At 46.6% G+C, this 16,136-nt stretch overlaps 1 protein-coding gene across 1 annotated transcript in view; it reads left to right on the forward strand.

The window, feature by feature from the left end:
- The first annotated feature begins 2,998 nt into the window (after positions 1–2,998).
- Positions 2,999–16,136, forward strand: part of PSMD1 (proteasome 26S subunit, non-ATPase 1) — a 279,570-nt gene continuing 266,432 nt past the window's right edge. Inside the window, exon 1 of the mRNA XM_078666359.1 lies at positions 2,999–3,123. Coding sequence (XP_078522485.1) covers positions 3,108–3,123 — 16 coding nt within the window. The 5' untranslated portion in view covers positions 2,999–3,107. The remainder of the gene's footprint in view (positions 3,124–16,136) is intronic.

Here is a 16,136-nt window from a genome sequence, read left to right on the forward strand (position 1 = left end):
GGCCTCACAATCAAGGCCAGCAAGTGCCAAATAGGCCAGGGGTCCGTGACCTACCTCGGACACCAAGTGGGGAGCGGTCTGGTGGCCCCCCTCCAGCTCAAGATCGCTGCCATCCAGTCCTGGCGGCCCCCCGTAACTCAAACCGAGGTCCGAGCCTTCCTGGGCCTCACCGGATACTATCGGCGGTTCGTGAAGGACTATGGCAGCATTGTTCGGCCCCTCACGGAACTCACATCCAAGACCAACCCAAAAACCGTCAACTGGACCCCCGACTGTCAAGCGGCCTTCGAGAGGCTGAAAGCCGCCATGTGCACCGCCCCTGTGCTCCAGGCCCCCGACTACAGCCGTGAATTCATCGTCCAGACTGATGCCTCAGACCATGCCATCGGGGCCGTCCTCTCCCAACTGAACCCCGAGGGAGTCGACCAACCAGTGGCCTTCCTCAGCAGACGCCTCCTGCCCCGAGAACAGCGCTGGAGTACCATTGAGCGAGAGGCCTTTGCAGTAGTGTGGGCCCTCAAGAAGCTCCGGCCTTACCTCTTCGGAACCCACTTCCGGGTACAAACAGATCATCGGCCCCTGCAATGGCTAATGCAAATGCGGGGAGAGAACCCCAAACTATTGCGATGGTCCATCTCCCTGCAGGGGATGGACTTCACTGTGGAGCATCGCCCTGGCCAAGACCACGCCAACGCGGATGGCCTGTCCCGCTTTTTCCGCCTCGACGAGGAGAGTCCCCAAGAGGATGGGTGACTCTCCCCGCCTTCAGCTGGGGGGGACGCATGTTGGACAGGCCCCACGAAGGGCTCGCTCCCTCCCCGCATGACAGGGCCCAGACATCGGCTCTCCGGGGGCTACCCGCAGAAGCAACCCGCAACCCGTCCCCCTCCGGGACGCCTGCCCCCGGACATCTCTGTGCCACGGGCCCAGGCCCCCGTCAACCCCATTGCCCGGCCCAGCCGCCATCTTGGACACTGCACCACGCGGCCGCGTGGCCTCGGCTCGACCCCAACCCTGGGCCTGGCCGGGCCCCGACATCCCGGCACCACCATCCACCCAGGAGGTGAACGGACCACTTGGCAGGTTAATGGGAGAAAGAAGTGTCGATGGCTCTCCCCCCGCCAGGGGCCGATCGCCCCCAGCCTCCCCGGGTGCTGGCTCCACCCCCCTGCTGGGTGTCTGGACTCCCTCATCCCGGACCTCCCGACCTCCCAGTGCGAGGGTCCGGACATCAAAGGGCGCCAGACCTATAACTGAGGCAGCCCCAGAGCAGGAAGGCAGTTGTATCCTGGAGTCGAGAGACACCGAGAAGAACTCATCCTTGACGGACTGCTGGCGCTGCCGCAGCCCTGCCTTGTAAACTATTGTCCTGCCTGCTGGCGCTGCCGCGGCCTTCTGCAACCTTCATCCTCGTGGGACCTGCTGGCGCTGCCGCGGCCCGTTGTAACCGTCATCCTCGTTGGGACCTGCTGGCGCTGCCGCGGCCCGTTGCCACCTACGACCTCTTCGGGACCTGCTGGCGCTGCCGCGGTCTGACCCGTCCGAACGCCGAGCTCGAGGATTGTGAGCTACCACCGTTTCACCTCAGTACCTGTAGGTACCAAGACTGTCCCGCTACCCCCTTTCCCTAATAGAGACTAGAATTGAGAGGATCATCGTGTCCTAATCTCCTTGTATCGTACCACCTTACTCAAAGAATTGCCTATAAAAGGTGTTAAGCTGATCTTCGTGTGGCGTCCATCTGTGGGGGGGAAGTTACTCGTCTGTACGATCGCTGGAGACGGCCCTCACCGGAGGCCTCTCCCCTTGTGCTCGGCCGACCCTCCAGGTCCCCGTCTAACAGTATGGATTTTACCTTTTTTTTACAATAGCGATCGTTTTTTTGTTATTGTTATTTATGTAATGCAAATTTGTATAGCGCGAACTCTACCCGAAGGTGTTGCTCGTTATTACTGGTTTGGCCCCAGAACAGCCTGATAGGGGGACATCTTTTTCCGACTGCTGAACACTTTGTACGTTGTGGGCTGAACTCTCCTCACGACCCGTGTGATGCTTCCCGAGGGCTCCTGCTGCGGGGCAACAGGTGGAAGAGAGCCCGTGAGAGTGAAGCGGCGTCCGGCCTGTACTGCATGGATCCTCTCCCGAGCTTAGTCCCGAGCTTAGACTTAAACATGCAGCTGAGGCAGCAAAGTCTTTACATTGAGAAACTTCACTGCATTTATTCAGCCAGGTTGCCCGCAGTAAAAAGAAGGAAGCACCGTAAACAGCTGTGAGCCCATGCCTAAGGTGCATCATCAGAGCTGTGTGAATAATAACAGCTGTGAGCCTGTGCGTGAAGTGCACCATCAGAGCTGTGTTAATAATAACTGCGTCAGCCCTGTGCATGAGGTGCATTATCCACATTGCTCAGGTCACCCAAATTCCTGCACTCTCTACCACACTACTTTAAAAAACAGCATATTGTTGCACACACTCTCACTGCTCACCAATTCAAAGTTTGCTAAAAATGTTATGCACCGCATTGTTATACACAATGCCAATAACTCAAACTTTTATGCTGCGAGACCTATTGCATTGTAAATGCTTGTTTAAATCTTACAACTGATGCTGGATATGTTTTTTTTAATGTATAAACAGGTGCATGCTTCCACACTACACTGCATGGCGGAATGACAGCGCGGCGGCCATCTTGTGCGTTTAGGACTTATGCAGGCAATCAGCAGGACTGGCTCTTGGCACCAGAGTGACAGCTCGGCGGCCATCTTGAGATGGCGTATGGAATGTGCTAACAGAGACATAAATTACTAAGAGTTCCACTAATCTGTTCTTTGGTGAACTTTTAGCAATTAGTTGTTGATCTTTTTACAGTCTGTCTGCGTTTCGTACGTGTCCGTTCACTTCGGCGCCTTGACGTCACTGCAGTCTCCCCGCTTGTCGCTGTCATGCCTCTTTGTGCCGTCAAGGCAGCGGCAGGCCCCGCCCCTCCGTCGCCTGTCAGTGATGCGCCAGGCGGTGGTGACGTAGTTCGCAGCGCGCCGCAGGAGCAGTGAGTGAGGAAGAAGTGAAGCTGCCGGTGAAGCCCAGGAGGTTCAGCGCCGCCCGCAGACATGATCACCTCCGCCGGTGAGAGGGGGCCGGGGCCGTGGAGCTGGGGGATCCTAGGGGGGGCACTACCTACAAGCAGTGTGCTTTCAGGGGGGCTGCTGAGTCAGGGGCCCAGGGGGATGCTGAGTCAGGGGCCCTTGAAGACAACAACCCCTAGCCCAGTGTCTGTGCCACAAACAGCACCCTGAAACACAGTGCACCAGGAGAAGCCATGGACAGACTCCCCCAGGAGCTAGAAGAGCAGGGGGCCACATGACACCCCATCACTGCTAACAGAACAACAGGGGGGTCACATGACACCCCATCACTGCTAACAGAACAACAGGGGGTCACATGACACCCCATCACTGCTAACACAACAGGGAGCCACATGACACCCAATCACTGCTAACAGAACAGGGGCCACATGACACCCCATCACTACTAGCAGAACAACAGGGGGCCACATGACACCCCATCACTGCTAACAGAACAGGGGGCCACATGACACCCCATCACTGCTAACAGAACAGGGGGGCACATGACACCCCATCACTGCTCACATCTCTAGGTCCAAGGGGCCCTGGAGAAAGTTTTTTGTGGGGAGATAGTTAGCCTAAAAGTTAATGTGCCTTAGTTGTGAGGATTCCCAAAGTGGCATTTCATGGAGGTGAAAGCAGAATTTAAGACTTACTAAAGGGAACACAATACAGGCTTTTTTATATCACAGTGTAGTGTTTGGTTTGTCAACCATTGTCACTTGGAAGAGAGAGTGTGTTGGGAGTTAACACCTTTCCCACAGCTGGAATGTTTGTTGGTGATGGTGTTTGTAAGATGATGGTGTCTTTACATTGATGTTTATTTGGGAGCTCTAGAGGTGAATGTGTATGTTTATAGGTCAAACTGAGCAAGGGGTCAGGATTGGCTCTGACATTCAAAGGACAAGTCAAGCCTTCAAATTAGTAGATTTCTTAATCACTGAACAAATGTTGTGTGAAAACAGACTCTAAAGATTTGGAAACATTTAGTGGTTGTCCTGCCTCCCTTACACTTTTAAAGTTGCTGTGAGTGAACTGTGACAAGTCAGTTTGCTTTGCACTCTGTGTGTCAGGCCAAAGGTGTTGCATACGGTGAGCATTACAATCCTTGCTCCTGAAACCAAAATCGTATTGTCTCCCTCAATACGTCGTTGTGCTGCTTCATGATACTACTCCTCGATACATACCTCTTAAATGGTCTCCCAGCTGAACTGCACCCTATCTCCACTTTTCAAAACCACAGTAAGGTCTCGCCCACACATGTTTGAAAGTGATTGCAACAAATTTGTACGAACCTACTTCCACACTGCACCCCTCTTTTGCTAGCACTTTGGTGTAAACATTTAGTTTATATAGCATACTGCACGGCATATCTTTCAGATTTGGCAGTCTAGGGAAAATGAGGTACAGTGAAGTCATTGATATGCCATAGATCACATATTTTGATCAAGTGGGAACGCTAGGATTTGAATATAGATTATCTGATTTCGCATTGCATAATTCTGGTCCTCAGTGGATAGCTTATTCTTTCTCAAGTTTAAAGCCAAAGAATAGAGCTGTTTGTAAGTTTTGTTAAAACGCCACCTTTCTGTGTCATCGTCAATTAATTTGACGTGAAATACTCTACTTATTAGTTGTTCTTAAGTTTGACGTTGTCTTAGAAATATTTCAGAAGACAAGTTTGCATATTTTAGTAGAGGGACCATCAAAGAAGAGAATGAATATCTGGAAAAAATATGCCAATCCAGCAAACTGCAAGGATTAAAAAGCTTTGGTGACATTACTCAGAACACTATTTACGATAAAGTGAGTGACTTCTCCTGATGTAATGAATAATGTCGAGGGGCTAGCACCCCAGTGGTAGGAGTTAAATAGATTAGCATAAGAAAGAGATCATGGAGATTCCACAGATTTGGCTCTTGGGTTCCAAGCTTTCAATTATTATTATAAGGTCTTATATAGCGCATAGCTACCCAAACAGTTTTCCCAGTGCTGGACAGAGATAGTTTACTAGCCAGAAACAGGATGAATCCGAACAGTCAGGTTTTAAGACTTTTACAGAAGATGGTTAGAGATCGGCAACTTCCTAGTGACTCGGGCAGCGTGTTCTAGAGTTGAGGACCCAAATAAGAAAATTTGCAACCACCCATACTGGATTTTTTGGACTCTTGGAACCTTGCAGAGGTAGTGGTTACTCAACTGAAGTGACCGATTTGGGTGGTACAGTTCCACTAGCTGTTGCAGGTAGCATGGACTAGCATTTGACGTATATTTGTGGACATAGCATAAGCCTTAAACTGTATATGTTTGTCCACTGACCAGGGGTGTGGAATTTAGTAAAATATCTATTTGTCCATGGGACAGGTTGCTTCTTAAAACTACTTGTCCTATAACAAAACCCACTTGGCCCTTTGGCGCCATGTAGTGCAGCAACAATTCATGGCAGCAATCTCATTATATAAGAGCTTAGATAATAGCCTCTCTGATTATGCCAGAGCTCATACCATAGTAGGTTTTGAATTCTAGCAATTTCCTTATTTTGCCACCTTTCCACAGATCTACATACTGGGACTGGAGGTAGTGGTAAGCAATAGTCCCCCATAGTTGGAATGCCCTTTCGAGTCTGTGCAAACCTATTAACTTACATGTTTTATGGGTTTTCTATAGCTTGTCTCTAATATCGTCCCATATAGCGAAAGGCTGGAACTTTACTCCTGACAAGGGCAGAAGTAAAACTTCTTCCAGGGTTGGGGGAGAAAATTTGTTGGTGGGAAAGTGACCTGTTACAGTGCAACATATTTTCGCAAGAGGAAATCTACACATGATTATTTGCTAGTGCTAAAATGCAATTTACAAATATTTTCTAGGAGTACGATTTCCTGACCTACTTCTGGAAAGTGTTGTGAATTCATGAAAGCCGTAAATCTGCACTACTGCAAGGACATATAGCATGGGTTCACTGTTGTGACTTTCTTTAAGAATTGGGCTCCTATTTAGGTCTGGCGTTTTGTTTTTATTAAAGTTCTATCTCTACATCTACTGTCTGGCTTTACTGTGAGTGACAGCATTCTGCCCTTTCACAAGGAGCATATTGGCATACAAAGTAGTTTTGTTCACTGCCAGGAACTACTGTGGGAATGTATGGTTTATGCGACCAAAACTATTTTTGCTTTTGCCAGTATTTGTTGTAATGAAAGCCCGGCAGATCTCTCAACAGTAAAGTTTTACAAAACCCATGTCAAAACAAGACCTTCATTGACATAACCAAAAGGCTGACCACCAATGTCAAACCTATTGGCTTTGCCAATGTTGTTTATTTTTATATTTTCTATAATTTTGTTGCAACTTGCTACAGTGATTTTCCATTACGAGTATTTTTGGGAAATACTAGAATGCTTCAACACATTTTGCTAAACGATGCTTCAAAGAAATGGTACCTAAAATTTCACAGAAGTGTAGCAAAAGGTTTTTTTCCTCGTTGCATTTTCCTATGAACATTTTATTTTGAAAGCAAAGAATCATCATTCACACTTACAAGCTTTTGCATTTATTTGCATCTAATCAGACAGCATCCTGGAAGCATTATACGTAGCCTTATATTGTTAAACTTTGCAAATGTGTATACATATTTTTATACTGGAACCACTGTCAGTAGTGCAGTCTGAACTTACAACATTTCATTATAGCGCTCACCCTAATAATAAAGGCTTTGTATTAATGAACCATAAATGCAAGTTCAAACAGCATCAACACATGGGCGCACATATAACCTGAACTGCAGACAATGCCCTTCCCTGATCCATAATTTGGTAGTTTAATCTGGCAGCCAAAGGGTTTGTGCTGCAGGAGGTTGGGCCTACTTGTCCTGAGGACAAAATGAACATGAAAACGTCTTGTCCTCGACCCCAAATAATATGTCCCGAGCGTAGGGTCATAGAAATTCCACACCCCTGACCGACAGCAAGGAGATTAGACACATAGGCGTGCTTAGGAAGATGAAATTAGAGTCCAGCGGCAGAGTTCTGAACCACTTGAAGGTACTTGATGGAGGACTTACCAGCCCCCAGATAGAGAATGTTCCCATAGTACATATCGAATTATAGTAGTATTCAATGTGACGTATGTATTTAAAGTGTAGCTTTACGGCTGACTGAAGGCTTGCTTTCACTTGCACGTTCTGTGTTTCAACTCCCGGTCCAGTGGAAAAATAGTTAAAGCAAAGAAGGATCCTATACTGTAGTACTGAATGCCCTTTATACTATATGTATTTGCTCTCCTTGCTGTTTTCCAATAACTGCATTAGGGAGGAAATGGGCAGTCCCTGTGTTGCTGGGCTTGGCAGATATGCGGGGTTGCCGGTCACAGGGAGCAATGGCTGGACATGGCATTTGCTTGCCTTGCCCATCTATTCCTCCAGCCATACCTGTTGGAGTGAGTTATGTCATGCTCTGCATGTGGGGAAGAGCTTCAAGTCTTATGGCTCACCCTCTAATCAGATCTCTTGCAGGAGCGTGTTGATGCATAAAGACCTTACGTCTTGTGGCCCTCTGAACAGCCTAAGTGGCTTGCCTGTCCGTTATCATAGTGCAATGGTTGCAAAACCTTTCTTTTTAAAGTTTTTTTTTTTAACCTGGGATGTATATAGTGGGTTGTGTTTACCTGTAGTGAGCAGACCTGTCCCAGTTTCTGTTGCTCATGAAAGCACTTTCCTTGTCTCTGGTTTGCTGGCCTGTTGTTATTGTGTGTGTGAGCCCCCTCTCACACTTGTTGAGGTTTATGTATTAATACACTATTAAGTGGTTATCATGCACAAGGAATTACATGGAAGTATCAATGGATGGTGAGTGCTGGTTCACCCATTCTCCTTAAACTTACAAATGTGCACCTGAACTCATCGGTGCCCATCAATTATCTAAAGCAAGCTAGTATGCCTGGCTTTAAGATGCTCACAGAGGTAAACATTTGTGTATTTTTTTTGTTTGTTTTCAGGAGGTAGCACACAATAGCCAGACCTACTTACATTATTGTAACTGTGTTTTTTTTCTCACTATCTGGCATTTTAGGTGAAGTTCATTACATGGTTTTGGGTGAATGACTTTGAACATTGTTGAACTGGAGAAATTTACACCCCGAAAAACAGGATTAGCTCCTTTATGGTTCCTAACAGTGAGAAAACTTGACATCCGCTGTGTGGGTTGCTCACTGTCGCACTAGTGTATTGATCCCACTGTTATGAGATCCACTAGGCTCAACTTTTCGTGGCATCACTCCTTAGAATCCACTCTTAATCCGATAACAAAAACTGAAACGGAGCGTACTGTATATCAAGAATTTCAACCTATTTTAAGCATTAGAAAAGTTCCATGTATTACAATGTCCGCGAGTATCCCATAAAGACATTTCAGTGGAATTCAAATCTTCGTTAGTCTAGCATACAAGTTAAAATTCAACTTTATTGAAGGAAGACGAGCTGGGGTAGGTCTCATGGAGGGCGCTACTACGCATCTGAGAGCTAAATTAAAGCGTTTACTCTGCCCCTACCTCATGGGGTTTGGTTCGATGCCTTAATTGGGTTATTTTATCCAGGTTAAGGTATGTTACTACTTTTTGGCCTGTTTCATGACTGGTTACTATAACACAAATTGAATTCAGTCAGGATGTAGTGTAGGTACTTTCCTGAGGTTCTGAAGTATCACCACATAATCACTTTATGACATAAATAGGCACGAAACATGTTGACCTTGTTTAAGATAATTTATTTCACTAAGCTAACTAAGACCAATATATCCTTAATTAGTGCTACACCTTTAATTGGGCGAGTGAGATCAATCATTAAATAGTCTGACTCTTAGGTTCACCATGATGCCTATTTTACCCACTCCTTATTACCACTCTACACACATCACTCAAGCCCACCCACCTCATCAGATGGCTAAGAAAAGGATCTCTGGCAAAGCCTAACGGGTGCCTTTCTGGCATTGCAGCACCTGCCCAATGAGGAGCTAGCCCAATGATGAAGCGTGACACACATCCGGGTGTATGAGGGCCCGTGCTCCTATTGGAGCATATTCCTTTTCCTGGAACTCTAATCTTTCTCAAGTTTCTTACCTTTAGGAACTACACACCCCGGTTACCTATAAGAATAGTGTAGAAGGCACAAGTTGACCTAAAGGAACACACAATTGTACAGTTTTGATGACGTGTACAGCAAGCGATTCCACTCCTAGATGAGCACCAGTTTGAAGCACATTTGCTCCCTTGTGTTGCCGTTTTCTTTCTACTAACATGGTAACGGACAGCAAGTGTGCAGCACGGCCACTTAGCTGGCTACACATATACATTGTCTATTCACCTTTACATTATTTTGTTTTAAGTGTATATTTGAGGTAAATGTCATCACACATCTATATTAGATGTAGTGATCACACCTGTATCACTGAACATGTTTACATTTGTAAGAGTGTCTACCACGCTATATGCAATGTATGTGTAACTAGCAATACAGCCATAAAGTGATGTATCACCCAATGTGTCTAGTCTGCTTAACATAAATAGAAAGTACAGAGAAAGGGATGGAGAACGAAGAAAATGTGAGTGTGCAAGACGCAGATAGTGTGAGGGGAATAAAAAACCAGACTAGAGATCAAGAAAATTGACTGAGAAAAAGGTGGCGAGAGCGCAATTGACTCAGGCAGACTGTTTGTCATAGAGGTAAAGACAGAAGCAAGTACGCAGAGCAAGGCATGCAGAGATAGAATGAGATAAAAGATGGTTGAAGGGAAAGAGGCAGAGCAAAATATATACAGATAGATGGTAATATAAGGACAGGTGGAGGAAGAGGAAGACCTGACTGAGAGAGAATCAAATAGTGGCAGAAAAAACGTTAACAGTGACAGGAGAGAGACAGAAAGAAACAGGCAGTCGGAGGAAGAAAGCTTGGTTGACACATAGAAAAAGATACATACAAGGAGTGAAGGATAACCAAAAACAGCAACCGAATCGCATGTGGAGAGAGCAACTCGCCCAGACAAGAACTCGCAGATGAGGGAGAAAGAGGATGTGAGACTAGCTGAGACCGAGAGAGACATTGACAGGGAAAAATACGTACACAGACAGCTAACAAACCAGATAAGAGGAGCTAGAGTGAACTGTAACCTGGCAGAAAGAAAGCTAGGGCTACAAATATACAGGGGAGGAAAGACAGTGAAATAGGCAGAGAACAGACAGAAGAGATGGATATGAAGGGACAGTTTATTCATATACATAGTTTGGTGGACAATAGGATGGGTGGGATCTGGACTAGTTGGCTGGGTTATGTTATGATGGCTGGATGGACAAATGGACAGGCTGGCAGTATTGAAAATGTTGTAGCATGTCACCGTCACCACTTCAGAGCGGGATGGATGATGCCAAGGCATAAAGTAGGGTGGCTTAATGGATGAACGGGCAAATGGGTGTAGTGTTTCAATGATTTGCGGTGCACTGCAGGCAACTACAGCAGCTTATGGGCTGATAGGCGCTACAGACGAAGGGTATCGATGGCTGGGTGCATGGACAGTACTAAATGTTGTGTAGCGTTCTACATGCAACTGCACAGCAGCATCAAAGATGGATAAATGAAGGGCCAGTGAGACATGGATGTCTTGTAGCACAAAAAAATGCCACTGCAGCAAATGTATGTATGTGTATGGATCAATGGAATATATAGAATCTTATGCAGTGCTGTGCATACCGGTTCAGCGGTATTCAGAGGTATGGATAGAGAGCCAGGTAGCCATAGGCTTGGATGTCTAGATTAACAGACAAACATGTGGTAAATTAGACCATTGATAAGAGATGGATCATTTCAGAAAGATTTGGAAGATGGAATTATGGATCCGTGACTGTGATTGCAAGAAATGCAGAGGGATAGTTAGATGGAGAAAGTGCAAGGAATTGAGGAGTCATCAGAATAGTAAGTTAGGGTTCATATGGGAAAGTCCGTTGCAGAGAAGGGGCAGAGTGTATGGTAGAATATATAGCTTGAGAGAAAAAGAAAGAAAAGTTAGAATAATGTTAGTGAAAAAAAAACCCAAAAATTACAGAAGAGAGATAAAGAGCAGCGGAACAAAAGATATGCAAGAAAGAGTTAAAGTGTAGAACATTATTTAGGAGATTCAGTAGGAAAGAGTTAAGGGGGCAAGGGGTAATGAAAGTGGAGGAAGAGAGGGGAATGAGTGTAGAATGGGGAATGTGTGAAAAAAGACTCAGCTGTGTAGGATGACAGAAGATAGCAAAACAGAACAATGAAGAGATGATTCAATGCGATTGCAATAAGCAGACACCTTGAGAAGTGTGTGTAGAGGGTTACTGGACAACCCTGTCTGATGCCACGCTGGAGCTGAAATTTATGGGACACACTGTCGTTGACTGTCAACTGAGCCAACGGGTCCATAGTGAGAGCTACTTCTGATCAGTAAAAATCATTGTGAGCTACTGAAGGCTAAGCAACTCGTGCACAACCCCCACTCCCAGCGTCCTTGGCTTTAAGCTTATGTTCATAGAGCCAGATGCTATGGTGTGAACAAAATACTTTGAATGGGGCAATATGACAGGCCTGCTATGTGTGTCAGTGAGAGCGTGGCTTTTGGGGCTGTGTGAACATGTGTGCATATGAATGGGATATATTTTTTATGGGTGACTAAGAGCCTGTGTCATATGTACTTGCAGCACAGGACATACCTTTCGCCATATGTGGCACTGTTACATAAATAACACCATTACAATGAGTGAAATTTAAAGTGCAGAAAAATACTCTGCAAAACATTGTGATAATATGGAACATTTTTCTGCACTTTAAATTTCTCCCCTTCAAAAAACTGGCTGTATTTCTCAATTATGACACAGTGTCTACTGGCCACTGGGACCAAAAGGCATGCTGGTTGTAAATGCGACACTTTGAAATGGGAGAAAATCAAAATGAAGCGTTAACTTTTCATTTAAATTTTCTAACATTTAAAAGCATCCAGAAACCTCAATTTTCACACTGCTCCAATATTGAGCTGAGAAGAAATTGTATTTAAGAGTTAAATAACTCAGTGCTTCAGTTGTTCACCTCTGCGCCCTGGGTCATAAATCTGACTGAGCACTGCTGATTATCAGACCCTGCTATCTGCAGCCTGATGATAATAATGTAAAGTAAGCACATCCTTCCCTTAACTTTAAAAGGAAAATATGTCCTAGTGCTTATTTATAAATGAACTCGAGGCTGTGAGCTACTGTGAAGGGGTCTGATAGCTCGTGGTCCACTGGTTGGAGCCACCTGGGCTAAACTGCCCTCGATGTTAATAGGCCAGCCCCAGCTATCAGCCGATTGGGCCAGTCAAACCCCATCTCCCACAGCATATCAAGCTCTCAATTTGCTTCTTTGTATAACACTCTGCAGTAACTTTGAGCCTTCTGAATCCCTGTTCAGCCAATACTATTGCTTCATTGTGGAGGGTTTGCAATTGCATGCTGCAGTGACCATGTTATGCTAGCGATCTCCCTTCAAGGGCCAGTAAGATGTTCAACAAGCACTCTTTCTGGTGACAGCACACAACTAGTGCCCAACTATATACAGCAGTAAGGTGGATGCAGAACCCATCACTTAGTATTTATTTTTAAAGCTTTTTTCTGGAGTATTCACATAAATGTCAATTCTCAAGTGAACACTTACATATATCTTATTTTTTCATGCTTCTGTTGTTCCTTCTTCGGTTCTGATGTGATTATTGTTTTTGTCCTTATCATATTTCTTGGAGTTTTCCATTATTTTCATGTTTTTCATCTCTCACATTCTATGCAAAGGTCAGTTGATGGAATGCTTATAAATGCATTTACGCAGCAATCCCTTATTTGTATAATTCCCGCTTCTGTTATTCGAGTTACATTGGGGCATAGACAGTAGCTATCATTATCACTTTGTCCCGAAGGTTGTGTAAAACTGTCAGAATTCTTGCCACCGTATATTTATAGACTTGAAAAGATAATCTACGGAAGAACATTGCTACTCCACTCTGTTTTGCGATGAGTAGAAATGTAGAGGAAAGCATATTTGATTGTGACTTTTGTAGAGGAAAGCATATTTGATTGTGACTTTTTTTAATAAAAACTCCAACTCTGCCCTCCATTGAACAGGAATCTCTATCTACTCTACGCAAAGCTTAACTAGTTGCTGAATAATGATTCAAATTCCTGAGGTTTGCCAGAGGCCTCTCCGGTCCTCTTCATCTTTGCATGTTTTGGCGTGTAGCCCTGCATGTATTAAAAAAGCAGAACTACAAGCACCTGAATGCAAAGGACATATCCCTTTCTGGATAACCTACTCGTGGCAGGGATGGAACACGTCGTAGCTCTTGCGTGCCACAGTGCTTCTTTGCATGAGACCTGCATTAAAGAAAACAGGGGTCACATGACATGAGTGGTCCGCATGGTTTGAAACTCCTACGCAGTAAGCAAGTCTTTTTTTTTTTTTTTTTTCAAGATTCTTTTATTGTTGCATCAGAAGGATCACACATACAAAGGATCAGCACACGGTAGAGCGTCAACATTCCACTCTAACCGAGAGTCACGCAACTTTTCTGATGTTGTTAGACACAGTATTCCGTATTAGAACCCTTGCTTTCGAAACAGCCACAGAAAAAAAAACATTAAACTAGAAACGTCCCGTAAAACAGCAGGTCTCTACCCCCACCCTTCCATCGCCTCCCTCCCGGTCTCCACTCCCCCCGCTCAATTGTTCCTGGTCGTCCCCAGCATAGGAACTGGGCAGTTCAGCATACAATGACCAAGCATGCAATCCCTCCGTTTAGACTATCCCGGCCAGGGTTCCATAGGCTGCACGTTACCAGTCCACAATGTCTCATTCCAGCCCGTGGTACTGCCTCCACTTGGCCCACACCCTCCGGAACTTTTTGGGGCAGCCCCTGGCTTTGTACGTCACTCTCTCCGCCGCCATGTACAGATCTAATCCACGCCTCCATTCCTCCAAGTCTGGTTTGTCCGACGCCCCCCAGCGCCGTGCGACATCCCGTTTTGCCACCACTAGTGCTAACACCAGAAAGATGATCAAGGGGCGGGGTAGGTCTACTTCTGTGGTTGTACCCAACAGTGCCAATTTAGGGTCCCGTGGAAGGTCCGCCCGAGCACCTCCCCCAGTTCCAGGAACACCTCCTCCCAGTAGTCCTGGATGACTGCGCACCCCCAGATCACGTGGAAGAAGTCCGCACTCTGCTGGCGGCACCTAAGGCATGACGTGTCAGGTGCTCTACCCATCTTAAATAGCCTCACCCTGTCAAAGTATGATCTGTGCAGCACCTTAAATTGAATGAGACGGAGCCTCGACTTGATTGCCACCTCCCGGGGATGCATGAGGGCGAGCTCCCAGTCTATATCTTCCATGGCCCCCACATCTGCCTCCCATTTAGTTCGCAACCCCTGCAAACCCCCCAGCATGTTGTTGGTCAAGGTTTTATAAGTGAGGGACACCGCCCCCCTCCCTATCTGTTCCTGGAGCAGCCTACCCTCTAATGGAGCATATTCAGGAAGGTCAGAAAGTGTAATGTTTTGTGCCCTCCATGCGTGTTTCAATTGAGCGTATCGGTAGTATTGGGTGTTGTGCAGGCCAAATTCGTCTTTGAGAGCCTGGAATGTTTTCAGCTCTCCCCGTGCTATCACATCCCCCACTGTGGAGATGCCAATGTCATCCCACCTTCTAAACCCTTTCAGTTTACGGAGCTCTCCCAGCCATTTGCAGCACCAGAGAGGCGTCTGTCTAGTGGTCTTTTTGTCCCAGCCCATCCTTTTGGAAGCCCTATTCCAGGCCGCTAACGTAATCCTGGTGGCAGGGAGAAACTGCTGCCCCACCGCTTCTCCATACAGATAATGCAGTATAGTTTTACTTGACCATTTGGATCTTTCCAAGGCGTACGTAGGGTGGTCGGCTGCAGCGTGTAGCCATTCGTTAATTGGGGCGAGATGTTCCGCCCAGTAGTAGGCCTCTAGGTTGGGGAGCGGAATCCCCCCATTGTATTGATGTCGCTGCAGGGTGGAGAGCGCCACTCTCGGTTGTATCCCCAGCCACAGGAAGGCTCGCAGGTCAGCGTGGATTGTGTCAAGGGTCTTATTCGGCAGTGGATAGTACTCATTCTGGAGCGCAAGGTGAGCGGGAGCTGTCTCCACCTGTCCATCTCAGCTGTGGCATCAAGCATAATGCGGGATAGATTGGTATTGAAAGAGCGTGTCCTATCTAACGTTATATAGACTCCCAGGTATGGGAAGCCGTCGTTAGTGTGCAGAAGTGCCTCTGGTAGGCAGGCTCCCCTCTCCAGGCCATGTGGATCGTAGAGGATCGATTTGTGCCAGTTTATCTTGTGTCCTGCTCGCGCCCCAAAATCGTCGAGCTCCCTGAACAGTGCTGGGATAGTCGTGTCTGGGTCTGTCATGAACAGTAGTATGTCGTCGGCATATAGGGATATTTTTTCCTGTGCGGCAACTGAGTCCCCCCACGTGAACCCTTTAATCGTCTGGTTCTGTCTGATTCGTATCGCGAGGATCTCGATGGTGAGAGTGAATAGGAGGGGGGAGAGTGGACAACCCTGGCGTGTGCCCCTCCCTATAGGGAACTCACGGGACAGCCTCCCATTGATTCGTACTCTCGCTCTCGGGTCCGAGTAAAGGAGCTGAACCCATTTCAGGTACCTGGGTCCAAATCCAAACCTTCGTAGGGTCTCCATCAGGAAAGGCCAGTGGACTGCGTCGAATGCCTTCTCCGCATCCAGGGAGAGGAACCAGTGGGGTTCACTTCTCTCGGAGACCTCCTGCAGCCAATTGTGGGTGCGACGGAGGTTTAGTTTAGTCGCCCTATCCGGGAGAAAGCCGGATTGGTCCATATGCACTAACTCAGGGATGACCTGTCGCATGCGACGGGCCAGAACAGTGGCTAGGATTTTTGTCTCAATGTTAAGCAGTGAGATTGGGCGGTAGGATGAGCAG

This window comes from Lissotriton helveticus, chromosome 11, assembly GCF_964261635.1.
Source record: "Lissotriton helveticus chromosome 11, aLisHel1.1, whole genome shotgun sequence".
In the NCBI taxonomy this organism is placed as follows: domain Eukaryota; kingdom Metazoa; phylum Chordata; class Amphibia; order Caudata; family Salamandridae; genus Lissotriton; species Lissotriton helveticus.